The sequence below is a fragment of the Caloenas nicobarica genome, chromosome 23 (genome assembly GCF_036013445.1).
Source record: "Caloenas nicobarica isolate bCalNic1 chromosome 23, bCalNic1.hap1, whole genome shotgun sequence".
In the NCBI taxonomy this organism is placed as follows: Eukaryota; Metazoa; Chordata; class Aves; order Columbiformes; family Columbidae; genus Caloenas; species Caloenas nicobarica.
In genome coordinates this window covers 4688234-4700797 of record NC_088267.1, presented here as the reverse complement: position 1 = coordinate 4700797, position 12564 = coordinate 4688234, and the positions used below count along the sequence as shown (strand labels likewise).

The window sequence follows — 12564 nt, the reverse complement described above, 5'->3', positions numbered from 1 at the left end:
GGAGCCCAGGGGTGTGGACAGGGCTGTGGAAGGTGGAGTTATCCCCTCGTTCATCCTGGGGAGCTGGTCTGACAGGAACAGGAGCAGCAGTGGGGTGCAGCTGGTGAGCAGCTCCTGCAGCCTGGTCCTTGTCCTGGCCCTGCCCAGCCATGTGGGGACCCCGAAGGATCCAGCCACCAACCTGGGGACATCGAGGGGCTCTGATGGCCTGACCCCAGCCTGGTGAATATGTGTCAAGTGGGTGAGTCCGGGTCTGGCGTGGCGATGGTGGTGGGAGAGTTGCCCAGCCCTGCCCATGACTCCAGCACTGCCCTCCCGCAGGGGAAACTGAGGCAGGGCAGGGGTGGGATGAGGATGGAGCTGGACTGAGCACCGGGTGACACGGGTGTGCGGGGAGAGCGGCCTCAGGGTGCGTCCCGGCGGGGGAACAGCCCGGCAGTGCTGAAACCCAGCGCTGGAGCTGTCATTTAAGGGCAGCTGCTCTCCCCAGAGCTTCTTCATCGCTCTGGGAGCCCCAGCCCTTCCTGTCGCCACCAGGGATGCCTGTCCCCACAGCTGCTCGCCTGTGCCACCAGCCCAGCCCCAGGAGAGCCGGCTGGAGCAGTGGTTTGCATACCTGGGCTGCCGGCGGCTGCCACCACATCACCTCCTGCCTTGTTCTCCCGCCAGCATGGTGTACATCCTCTGGGGCTGTCCCCAAATGTCCCGTGCCTGTGGTGCAAGGGCAGGAGGGACGACTCGGTGCTGGTCACCCCACACCGTGCAGCCTCCGTGCCCAGCCCTCCTCTCCCCTCTGCCCCAGGGCACCTCGATCCCAGCAGCCACCAAAGGGTCCTTATGAAGACGGGGCTCATGCTCCTCATCATCGGGCACCTCAACTTCATCACCAGTGCCCTCATCCATGGCACTGTCCTCCGCTTCGTGGTCAGCCCCCGAGATGCCACGTCCCTGCAGTATGCCATCGCCAACGCCGCCTCTGTCGTCTCCGCGCTGCTGGTACCCCGGGGTGCAGGGAAGTGGGGTACAGGGGGATGTGGGGGGAGTGTATGGAGTGGATGTGGATGTGTGGAGGGGAGGCAGGAGGCGAGATGCAGGAGGATGCAGGATGGATGTGGTGAGGATGCAGGGTGGGATGCAGGAGGGTGTGGGATGGATGCGACATGGATGCAGGGAGGGATGCAGGATGGACTCTGCTTCATCTCCCCTGGTCTAAATAAGCCTTTCTAGCACAAAACCGGGAGGGTTAAATGTGCAGGGACTTGTTCCTGGGCAGAGGCTGGGGGAGATGAAGTGCTGCCCCCCCAAATGCTGAACTGGCAGGATGAGCTTTCAGGGACAGGCTCAGCAGGCAAAGGGGACCGATGGCCCCAGAGTGGGCACCATGCATCTCTGACGTCCCTGCATTTCCTCACAGACCATCTCCTGTGGAATAGCTGCCCTCATGCTGTCCCGCTACCTCGGTCCCGCTGCCCTTGTAAGCCCCCCAGCCCCTCACCCAGCACCCAGCAGGCTGTGACCATCCCACGGAACGTGCACAGCCGCCACGTCCCCTCACTCGGGGACCGTCCCCAGGAGAGACCCTGGACAGGCGGCCATGCACAGCCCTGCTCTCCGCGCTGCCTCTTCTCTCCTCTCCTGCAGAAATGGGTGGTTTTCACCCTAAGCGCCAGCAGCAGCCTGGGCTGCCTGTCCTGCCTGCTGGGGGTGGCCGTGTCCATCGGGCTGACGCTGGGCAGCCAGGGCCGGACGCTGCTGTCCCCCTGCACCGTCGCCGATGTCACCCTTGCCCCGGTCTCTCGCGATTGCCCCTTCGATCCCACCCGTGTCTACGTGAGTCCGCAGTGGGCTGTGGATCGCTGCGCTGGGGATGGGGGGATATGTGGGGACCTGATGCCCTGTGTCCCTGCAGAGCTCCACGCTCTCCCTTTGGACCATCTCCCTCCTGCTCGACTTGATGGAGATCGTCTTCGGCACACGCTGCCTCCTGCTCACCCTCGACCTCCTCCGCTTCGGTCGCTGCTGCAGGGTGCACCAGAGGAAGGTGACTCCTGGTCCCCAGGCTCAGCACCGATACGTGCGGAGCTGGGACAGACCCACCTGGGCTTGGGGGCCCCAGGTAGGGGTAGGAGTGGCCGACCCGAAGCTCTCAGTGGTGTCTCTGGCTTGTAGGTCTCCTTGCAGGCAGCCCCAGAGCAGATCCCCGACCCCGGGCAGTGCCTGGGCTTGCTGAGGCTGGACAGCGTGGAAACCGCCTGGCTCTGAGCAGGTCCCCAGAAGTGAGCCCGTGGATGTCCCTTGGCCCTGTCCCAGCACCCGCACAGCCCCGTGACAGCGCCCAGCTGCCCTCCAGCCCGGCTATCAGGCGGACTTGTCCCCTGGATGCCACCAGCCAAGACACCTGAGCCCATCCCCACGGCCTCGGGTCACCGGGGCTGCAGCGATGGGGACAACCAGGCTGGATCCAGACTCTGCAGGGAGGAACTTCCCCCTTGGCATCGATGGCCCCTTTCCCACCGCCAACTGCACTGACACAAACTTTATTCTGCAGGTATTAAAAGACCAGAAGTGCATCCCGTCCCCGCAGCCCCCGCCGTGTGCCGGCCGTGGGGCTGCGGGGAGGGGGCTGGCCTGGCCCCATGGCCACGTGTGCATGCGTGGGGGTGCTGGAGGGCCCCTGAGCCACCGGGTCATTGGCCCCTGGGCCATGTCCCCATGCCCACCGGAGATGCAGCTGTGGCTTTGTCACCAGCCTTTCCCACTGTGCTGGGTTGTCCTCCTGCTCCAAGCCTCTGGTGCGGGGGGGACCATCCTCACTGGGGCAGCTGCTGCCTCATCCTCCCCCCAGCGAAGCCAGTGCAGGAGCCCCTGGTGATGGGGACCATCCTCCCAGGCTCCCCGTCATCCCAGCCTCGTCCAGGCTCCAGATCTCTCCCCGTGCGGGGCTGTGGGGACACAGCGGTGGGGACTGTGAGGCCGGGCAGGTGACAGTGGCAGTGGCCATCTGCAGGGTCAGGGGATGGCGTGGGGCTGTGGGGGGCCGTGGGGGGCTGCGGGGGGCTGTGGGGCTCAGAGCTGAGCGGCACCGCTGGGGTCGCACTGCAGCAGGCGCACGATGGACGGGTCGCTCTTGGCACCTCTGATGAACTCCTCCAGCGAGAGCTTCCCTGCGGGGGGGACACGGCTCAGCCTGGCACCCACCACCCCGTCCTGGGTGCACACACAGGACCAGGGGCCTCCCAGCACATGTTCCAAACACCCGCCCCCCCCCAGGATGAGCCCCCTGGGTCTCTAGGGCTGCAGGAGCCCCCTGAGCCCCCCCAGCCACGCCAGCCGACATGAGCCATTTAATCAGTACGCGTGCAGCTCCTTCTCAGCCCCCTGGATTTAGCCATGAGACCTTTCCCTTAATCCCCTCCAGCTCCTCTCATTTACCGTCGTTATTAGTATCCATCTGTCGGAAGATTTTTTCCGTCCTTTTCTCCGGAGTCGATTCATCTTCGGGCATGTTCATCACGGAGGAGACCATTTTGTAGATGGCCTGGGAGAGGGAGCCGGGGATGAGGGTGGGTGCAAGGTGCCATCGCCCACCCGTGGCAGGGACAGAGCTCTGGGGTTTGCTGCCCTGGGGATGGGGCTGGGGTTTAACAACCCCCCATGTGATCGGGCTATGGGCAGCGTTGGCTCCCAGCACAGCCGGGGAGTGACAAAGGGATGTCCCCAAAACAGGGATGCCCCGGGATAGACTAATTCCTGCAGCTGCAGAGCTCAGCGAGCAGCTCTCTGCAGACAGCAACAGGCTCTGTCCCAGGCGCTGTCAAGCCCTGTACCGCGGGTAACGCAGGGTGCGCATCCCCAACCCATCCACATCCTGGAGGGGACAGCCAGGGTGACACACAGGACCACAGACTAGAAGCCGCAGTGAGGCGACAGAGCCCGGTACCTGCACGATCTCCAGCATCTCCTCCCGGCTGATGTAGCCGTTGCCGTCCAGGTCGTACATGCTAAAGGCCCACATGAGCTTCTGCTCCAGCTTCCCGCGGGAGGTGACGCTCAGGGCGATGATGAACTCTCGGAAGTCGATGGTGCCGTCACCGTTGGTGTCGAAGGTGCGGAAGACGTGCTCGGCGAACTTGGAGGCGTCGCCGTAGGGGAAGAAGTTGGCGTAGATCTTCTTGAACTCCTCCACGTTGAGGATGCCAGAGGGACAATCCTTCAGGAAGCCCTTGTACCAGCCTTGCAGCTCCAGCTCGGAGAACTCGGTGTTTTCCCGCAGGTCCTGGAGTATCTCAGGGCGCAGTTTGCTGTTCTGCTTCCCCATGCTGCTGGGACACGCCGGGGGACGAGCGCTGCAGCGGGACAGGTGCCTGGCCTGGCTCGGGGGATCCCTCTGCGCTACAGGAGGGGAGAGGGACTGGGCAGTGCTCCCTGGCAGCCCCCGGACACCCGGGCGGACACAGACACCGATGCTGTCTCCTCCATCCCCGCTGTCCTCTCTGAGCCGTCAGGACCAGCCCCAGGGGCCACCCAGCACTGGGCAGTGCCAGCCCCCTCGCATTTACGTAATAAGCCTTTATAACTCATTTGCATAATATATAGGCGATATATAGGTGGTATCAGGAGGGCGGAGCAGGCTGGAGGAGGGGAAGGGGCTCCTGGTCCAGCCCAGCTTCGGGGCTGGCTGGATTTGGGTCAGCTCCCTTGGAGGAGGGTTATTTTTGGCTCCTCTGTTAATATTTGATGCCTCCAGCTGGCACTGGAGCCCCGGGGAGCGCCGGGGGCTGCGGGTCTCTGCTTGGGACCCCCACCCCACTTCAGAGTGCCCACACCCCTGGGGAACCCAGTGCACCCCCATCCTGCCAGGGTCACCCCCCAGGAGTGCAGAGGGATGGGGGGAGGTCGGGGTGGGTGTCTGGCATAAACCACACACCCCAGATCCTCACAATGGGGGCTCTGGGGGACCTTGACTCGCTGTCTCCACCCCAGGCTGAGTTGTGACCCCTATGGGAGGAGAGTTTGGCCCCGGGGGGCTTCATGGGCACATGGGGGGTTTCAGTGCTTGGAGCACCCACTGTAGGGAAGAGACCCAGCACCCCCAAACCCCCCATCCTTTGGGATCACAGGGCAAATACGACTCCCCAAGAGGAGCAGCGCAGTAGGGCTGGGCCCCCCCAGTGTCTGTCCATCACGCCCCACCACAGCTCCATCTCCACTCCAGCAGCCCAGGGGAGGTTGTTTCCCCACCCCACACGAAGGTCCCAGCCAGGGGCCCCCCCAGGACCAGCACGACCCCCAGGCCCCCCCACTGGGGGCTGTGTCCCCTCCCCACCGCCCGGGGCAGCTCCCATTGCTGGGAGGGGAACCCACGGGGGGCTCAGAACCTCGAGAGGCGTTTCCAAGGACGTGGGCACCTCCGGAAGGGTGGTTGGGCACCCCCAGGGAAGGTGCTCCCGGAGCGGGGAGGGCTACAGGGGATTCCCCCCAAACCGGGCACCCCCAGAGAAAGCGGGGTTGCTGAGGACACTCCCAAGGAAAGGTCCCCCAGGGGGGGTGGGTTACCTGACACCCCCAGAAAGCTGTGACGGGGCAGGAGGGGGACACAGGGCACCCCCGGCAAGATGCGGCGGGGCGGGGGGGGCTCCGCAGCCGCCGGCGGGGAGAGACGTGCCCGGGGGCTGGGTCCGTGTCCGTGCCCGGGCCCCGGGCCCCCGGGCCCCCCGGTGTCCCTCCGGTCTCCCCGCAGGGGTCCTCCCGTCCCCACCGCCTCCTACCTGCCCGGGGACGAGCCACCGCCGCCGCCGTGCGACACCGCAGCCCGGGAGCGGCCGCCGGTTGTGCCGGTCGTGCCCGCCGCAGCGCCGGCCCGCGGGGGGGCACCGGGGGCACCGGCTCCGGGGGGGCACCGGCAGCAGCGCCCCCAGGATCCCAGACACACCGCGGGGCCCCCCGGGACAGCCGCACCCCCAGCTCCAGGGGCTCGGGGTGCAGCGCCTGGTCCCCCCGCAGCCAGTATGGGGTGAGGGGGGAACCCCTATTGCACTGGTATGGGCTGGGGAGGCTCTGGGAGCACTGGGAGGTCTTGGGGCACTGGGAATACTGGGAGCATTGGGTGGTCTTGGGGCACCAGGAACAGTGGGAGCACTGGGAGCACTGGAAGGTCTTGGAGCGCTGGGAGCACCGGGAGCACTGGGATCATTGGGAAGTCTTGTGGCACTGGGAGCACTGGGATCGCTGGGAGCACTGGAAGGTCTTGGAGCACCAGGAACACTGGGAACACTGGGAGGTCTTGGGGTGCTGGGAATACTGGGAGCATTGGGTGGTCTTGGGGCACCAGGAGCAGCGGAAGCACCGGGGAGCACTGTAAGGTCTTGTGGCACTGGGAGCACTGGGAGGTCCTGGGGCACTGGGAGCACTGGGAGCACTGGAAGGTCTTGGAGCACCAGGAACAGTGGGAACACCAGGAGCACTGGGATCATGCGGAAGTGTTGGGGCACCAGGAGTACTGGGAGCACTGGGATCATTGGTACTCTCTCCATGTGCCACCCCTGCCTGTCCCCATCCTGTCCCTTCAGAAGGAGCTGCTGTCCCAGGACATGGGCTACGGGTTCCCCATAGAGGCAGGGAGAGCCAGGGGCTGTGGGAACCCCCACGTGTGTCTTCGGCATCCCCAGCTCCCGGGCACAGGCTCAGCCATCACTCTCCTGCTGCCCAAAAAGGTGCCAAGCCAGGCATTTTGGGGCTGGAAGGGGACATTTTGGGTTGAGTGTCCCCAGCACGCAGCCAGGGGCCGATGTGGTGTAGCACCCCAGCATCCTCACTCATTCCGGGGGCTGGAGCAAAGCAGCTTTCGGCAGCACCAGGAAAAGGCTCCAGTGGAGACAGATGCTGGCTCTAAGGAGGTGCCATTCCCAGCAGGTTTTCCTGTGCTCCTGCACCAGCTCCATCCATTTGTGGAGCCCGGGATTGTTCAGCAACGCCGTGGGGAGCAGATGGCAGGGGCAGATGGGAGGAAGAAGCACTCCCCTCCAAATTACACAAATAAACATGCATAAAGTGATTAAACCCACAGCCCTGTCACCAGCCTGGGGTGAACAGGGAAGAGGCAGGGGTGGCTGCAGAATGGGGAGCTGGAAGGAGGAGAACCACCTGAGACACCCAGGATGAGGTTAATTCACCCCAAAATCTGCTTGGCACTGAGTTCAGTGAGACAGAGGGGCTGCAGGTGCCTATCGAGGCAGATCTGGCAGCTCCAGACCTAAAACACCAACCTGAAGTGGGGCAGGACATGGGGACCAGCCCTGATAAAGTGGCCAGAATCCATGGGGACATTTTGAAACACCAATGGGCAGCACTTACCCAAACTGCTGCCGGGCTGGCGAAGGGACCTGGGGGGCCAGAGCTGAGCAGCTCCCCCAGGTGATACCCCCACCCGCAGCGGTGCTGAGGCTGGGGGGAAGAGTCAGGCCCCCAAGGTGGGGGTGTCATTTCCCCTCCGATAATCTTCATATCTTTTTAATCCCCCTCCGCATGAGTGACAGAGGGCACAAGTGACGCAGGCTGATTTGAAAGCATCCCATTTCCATCTCACCCCTGGCCCTAAACCCACCTAATCCTGCGCGCTGGCAAGGATTGCAGGAGGGAGAAAGAGGATAATACGGAGTGTGGGGGGCACGGGCAGGGCCGTGCTCTGCCATCAAACACTGAGTCACTTATAGGGTCCCTGGGGTTGGGGACAAATGACCCGCAGCCCATCCCCTTTGGCTCCTCATCCCCTCCACCCCAAGCCCTGTGTTTTTCCAGCTCACAACCCCCTCCATCACCCCTTGTTCCTTGCAGCGGTGCTGGGCTCGTGCTCCCATCGGCCGGTTTGGGGGCTCAGCTGTGTCATGGGGGCACCAGGACTGTCCCCTGGGGGTGCCAGAGCCCCAAAACATGCAGCAGGGCTGGCTCGGGGTTGGATCCCGCTGGAGAGATGTGGAGTGCTGGTTATGCCCTGGCTGGGAGATTCCTCCTCCTCTTCCTCCTCCTCCTTTCTCTTCCTTCTCCTCCTCCTCCTGGGGATTTCTGCAGGAATTTCCTGCGTTGTCATAGCAGCCATGCAGCCCCCAAAGCTCCACACTGCAGCAGGGCAGGGTGGGAAGGGGCTGCAGGGGACACCCCACCCCAGGAAGGGACATCACCACGTCCCTGTGCCCTGTCGCAGGGGCGTGTGGCTCCCTGGCATGCACGTGTGCGTGCAGGACAGCCTGTGTTAGCTTTGGTGTGGCCCTGGCTGCTGTCCCCAAGCCATCAGGGCTTGATGGTGCCCAGGGCCTGGCACATCGTGGCAGAATATTCAGGGGTTTTGGTGATTTGGGCTCCAGCGCTGTCTGGCCCACCCCTCGTGCCCATGGGGACATCCTCGCATGCCGAGGAGCCATGGCCGGGGTGGCTGTGGGTGCTGCAGGACTGTGCCCTAAGGAGGGTTAGTGCCCAGCAGACAAACAGGGACCATCCCCGCAGCCTGCTGGGGCACTGGGACGAGCTGGGAGGGGAGAGGGCAAAGCAGAAGGAGTTCAGCCCCCGACTGGACCAGCAAACCCAACTGCGGTCTCCCAGATACCCTGCAGACCCTTCCCCATGGGGCCACACTGAGCTTGTCCTGTCCCCACACTGTGCACGGCCCCGCGGAGGACACGGGGAAGGTAAGCGGAGCTGTGGCGGGGGCGCAGGGCAGGGGCTGCAGGAATAGCCGCGGATTAAAAGCAAATGCCCAGATAATGAGGATCTTTGGTAAAAAAGCCCATTTGTATAATTTAAATCTCTAATAGGCTTCCTGGAATACAAAGCCCTTTGTGATGCCCGATCTCATCTGGATCAGGAGCTGCTCGCTGGCTAAATCTTGACTTAGTGCTGTGGGGATGCAGGGATGTTTCGTAACGGGGTGGCTCTGTCCCACGTCCCCACGTCCCTGTGATGCCCCCGCTGCCACGTACAGCTCACCTTGCGCAGGCAGCCAAGGTCGGGGCTCCTGGGGACACGTGTCCTGGTCCCCATGGGGCACACGGGTGTTGGCACCTGGACACGCGTGTTCAGCAGTGTCATGACACAGATCTGGGATGTATTTGGGGGCAGTTTGGGCACAAGCGGATCCCCAGCTGTATCAATGGCTGTGGGGCAGCTGCAGCAGAGCTGGGAGGGGGGTGTCCTGTGGGCATCTTGGTGCCCAGTTTTATGGTTCGGGGCTGCTGGCTCAGCTCTGCAGGTGCCCAGGGCTGGCTGGGGGCTGCAGCTCGTCCCTACTGTGTCCCACTGTGGGGCTCGAGGGCTGTGGAGGTGACACGGCCATCTCGGGGGGGTCACGGCCCTGTTGCTGCAGGAGTGGGGGAGACTGGGGGGTCTGGTGCTGGGGCAAGGGGACCTAGAGGGGTCTGGCCCCAGCCTTGGCCCTTTTCCCCCCGCTCTACCCAAGGAACAGAGACGTTAAACACCATCACCACTGTCACCAGTGCCACCAGTGCCACCACTGCCACCACCACGAACGAGCCCCGGGCTCCCTCTCGTGGCATCTTGTCCCATCTCAGCCGCGGGGACTCGGGGGGCAACAGCAGCGAGGGCGGTGGGTTTTGGGGGTCCTGGGGGAGGGGGTTCGAGCCGGGGGGCTCTGAGCTGGGGGGGGCTCTGGGGGATCATGCTCTCCCCGCGGCCACCCCCGCCGAGCTCCAGCCCCCGCGGCAGGACCCTGCGGGACGCGTCTGGCGTGTGGCCGGGGTGGGTGGGGGTCCCCTGCCGGGGGGCCCGCAGGGATTTGGGGGGGGTGTCTCGGCTGCGGCCGCCCCGGCGCTGCGCGGGGCGGTCCCGCCGCGGGGTGGCAGCAGGTGGCGGCAGCGGCTTTCAGCAGCACCGGACTGCGAACAGCACCGGGCACGAACCGGCATCCCCCGCATCCTCACAGCACCCCCGGCACCCCGACAGCACCCCACGGTTCCCAGGTGATGGATGCACTGCTGGGTGATGTCTGAGACGGAGCGCAGGCAATAGTGGGGGTGACCGAGCTGCTCCTGGGGCACAATTGCAGCTCTGGGGGGCCAGGATCTCCTTGGGAGCAGCAGCACAAAGTCCCCCGGATCTGCCAATATCCCTCTGTCCCACCATCGTCCCCTGGGAACCCCACGGTTGGGACTGTCCCTGTTGGGGACATCCAGAGCATCTCCACACACCACATCCATTTCCCTCATGAGCTGCACAGGAGGGAGCTTGGGCCAAAAATGGACCCGCACAATGGCCCTACCCCACAGGGCTGATTTAGGGACAGTTTTCTGTGTCACGGGGATGTGGTTTTGGTACTTGGCTCCTGCCAGAGCCCAGCCCAGCGTGTTTCGGGTGAGGTGGGATGGGACGGGCTGGGTGTGAGGAGAGGAACAGCTGGTGGCCTCCCAGGTGTCTGTCTGGTGATGCAAGAAGGAAGAGGAGCGACTGGCGAGCCTTAAGTGCGTAATTAGAGCTGTGACTTAATTGGCACACTGGGGACGCACGATGGGAGTTGCGTGACTTGAATAGCGATGTGCCGTTATGGGCTGGGGAGCTGGAGGAGGCTCCGCGCTGCACGGGGAGGCAAGAGGAGCCCAGAGGAGACCTGGGGGGCCAGGACATCCCAAAAGGCCCTACTTGGTGGTAGGAAAGGAGAGGGGACAGGGAAGGGACAAACACAGCAAGGGCCACCCCATGCACCCAGAGGCAGGTGGGACCTGAGGCACTGGAGGGGACCTGAGTGCGGTGGTGATGTCCCCAGGGAACCCACAAAGGATGGCCGACACCACACAGCTGGAAAAGTGCAAATGTTTCCCCTTTATTTGGAAAGGGCAAAAGGAAAAACCAAGGAATTATGGTGTTAACTGTCTTCAGCCTCTGGAAAAATACCAGAATGCATCAAAAACCCTCTTGTGGGAGCCTGGGAGGCAGCGGGATGATGGGGACCAGTATTCCTGCATCTGCCAGGAGCAACCAGGACAAAACACTGTCCATCCCGTGTGCTTGGGTTTGCTGTGGGCACAGGACGGAGTCCAGCCCAGGCAGCACCTTCCCAGGGCCGGCCAGTCAGCCTGGCTGCAGGGAGTGATGGGTTTCGTGTGACAATCCCTCCATCTCGCGGCTGCCGGGGGACTCGGGGCTGTCGGTACCAGTGCAGGGAAACGCCGCTGCCGGTAGCGTGGAGGCACATCCTGCTGTGACCTCAGCTTCACGTTTCAGCTGGCAGCTGGAGCTGGTTCGGCTGCGTCTGCCTTAGAGCTGAGGGCTCATGGTCCTGCTCTGGATGCACAGCCCAGGGGGGAGCACGGGCAGGAGCCCGACATACGACGGAGTCTCTTGCCCAGCCTCGTGCTCTGGCGAGCGGAGGCCCAGGGGATGCAGGAGCCTGGTCAGCAGCCACCCCGGCATGGCTGTGCCCAAATCCTGGCTCCATTGCTTGAGATCATCCACGTGAGGCTGAGTTTGGAGTGGGCACTGAGCTCAGCGCAGGCTGCCCCGGCGAGGGGCTGAGCCCCCCCGCCAGCCTGGGGCTCCTGCTCCTCCCCAGCACCTTCTCTGCCACTGAAGTGATGAAATTTTAATCTGCTGCCAGGATGGAGATGAAAGGGAGGAACTGCAGGTGCTTCCCTGGGAAGCAGCCACTGCAGCCAAGGGTCCCGGCACCACGGTGGGGTGCAGCACATTCACAGCCCTGGCACTGCCACAGACACCGTGCTGGGAGCGATCATCTCAGGCTGAGCAAAGAGAGTGGTGGAATGGCACAAGGCCGGGATTTGGCAGGACAGGGTTGTCTCCTGGCTCTGGTGGAGGATTTTTGGGTCTCTCTTGGGTGATGGGTGCTTGTCGCTCCTCTGGGAAGTGGCTTGGTTTGTGAGGAGACACTGGGAGCTGTGAGGACCCCTCAGCTGGGGTGTCTCTCACTGTGATCCACAAGCACAACTGCGGTCTGTGCATGGCCAGGGGGTCCCCAGCACCACCGCGGAAGGATGGGAAGGGGAAGGCGGCAGAGGCTGCCAGCGCTGAGCCCCTCGCACCTGATTCACTCCCCACTTCATCCAGCGCAGCTCTGTTGATGCTGCTGGTGCAGAGTGGCGAGAAACCACCAGTCCATAAACCAAACCGCAGGGACCAGGCTTGGCACAAGTATGAGGACCCCACTGATGTTGCCGGGAGCCCACAGGCCACACTGTGCTCCCTGGCAGATGGCAGCAAATAAACACCCAGGACAGACAGACGCTGAGAGTGATGCCACCCAGACACACAGCCCAGACCCCAGAGGGTGCTCCCAGATGGAGTCATCTGGAACCTGTCATCCCTGCCCATGGCACCCTGCGGCCACCGCAGCTGGTGGGGCCACCACAGTCGGACCCTCACAGGGGCAGGACACGTCACGGTGGCTGGAGCAGGGTCTCCCCCATCCAGCAACGTGCAGCTTGGCATCTGATTGCTGAGCTGGGGAAACGGTTTCTGGTCCTTTCAACCAGTTACCATAAATCAGAGAGCTGCCAGCTTAATTAACCTGGAGGCACAGCTAATTCCAGCTGCTCATCTAATCCT

General features: G+C 63.6%; 2 protein-coding genes across 2 annotated transcripts; one reads left to right on the top strand and one right to left on the bottom strand.

Moving 5' to 3' along the window:
* Positions 1 to 161: 161 nt before the first annotated feature.
* On the top strand, positions 162 to 2262 carry TMEM54 (transmembrane protein 54). The gene is made up of 6 exons (XM_065650768.1): positions 162 to 241; positions 803 to 996; positions 1415 to 1474; positions 1642 to 1830; positions 1910 to 2041; positions 2170 to 2262. The coding sequence occupies exons 1-6, from the start codon at positions 229 to 231 to the stop codon at positions 2260 to 2262; spliced, it is 681 nt and encodes a 226-aa protein (XP_065506840.1). The 5' UTR covers positions 162 to 228.
* Positions 2263 to 3066: 804 nt separating this feature from the next.
* On the bottom strand, positions 3067 to 4318 carry HPCA (hippocalcin). The gene is made up of 3 exons (XM_065650622.1): positions 3941 to 4318; positions 3433 to 3538; positions 3067 to 3164 (listed from the first exon to the last, which is right to left on the bottom strand). The coding sequence occupies exons 1-3, from the start codon at positions 4316 to 4318 to the stop codon at positions 3067 to 3069; spliced, it is 582 nt and encodes a 193-aa protein (XP_065506694.1).
* Positions 4319 to 12564: the final 8246 nt, after the last annotated feature.

Bases quoted from the DNA above. Each gene is read 5' to 3' on its own strand.
- TMEM54 (XM_065650768.1), top strand. The intron at 997-1,414 runs GTACCCCGGGGT...ATTTCCTCACAG, and splicing joins CTGTCGTCTCCGCGCTGCTG to ACCATCTCCTGTGGAATAGC. The intron at 1,475-1,641 runs GTAAGCCCCCCA...CCTCTCCTGCAG, and splicing joins ACCTCGGTCCCGCTGCCCTT to AAATGGGTGGTTTTCACCCT.
- HPCA (XM_065650622.1), bottom strand. From the start codon at position 4,318: ATGGGGAAGCAGAACAGCAAACTGCGCCCTGAGATACTCCAGGACCTG. The intron at 3,539-3,940 runs GTACCGGGCTCT...TCCCTCTCCCAG, and splicing joins AGATGCTGGAGATCGTGCAG to GCCATCTACAAAATGGTCTC. The intron at 3,165-3,432 runs GTAAATGAGAGG...TCCCCCCCGCAG, and splicing joins GATGGATACTAATAACGACG to GGAAGCTCTCGCTGGAGGAG.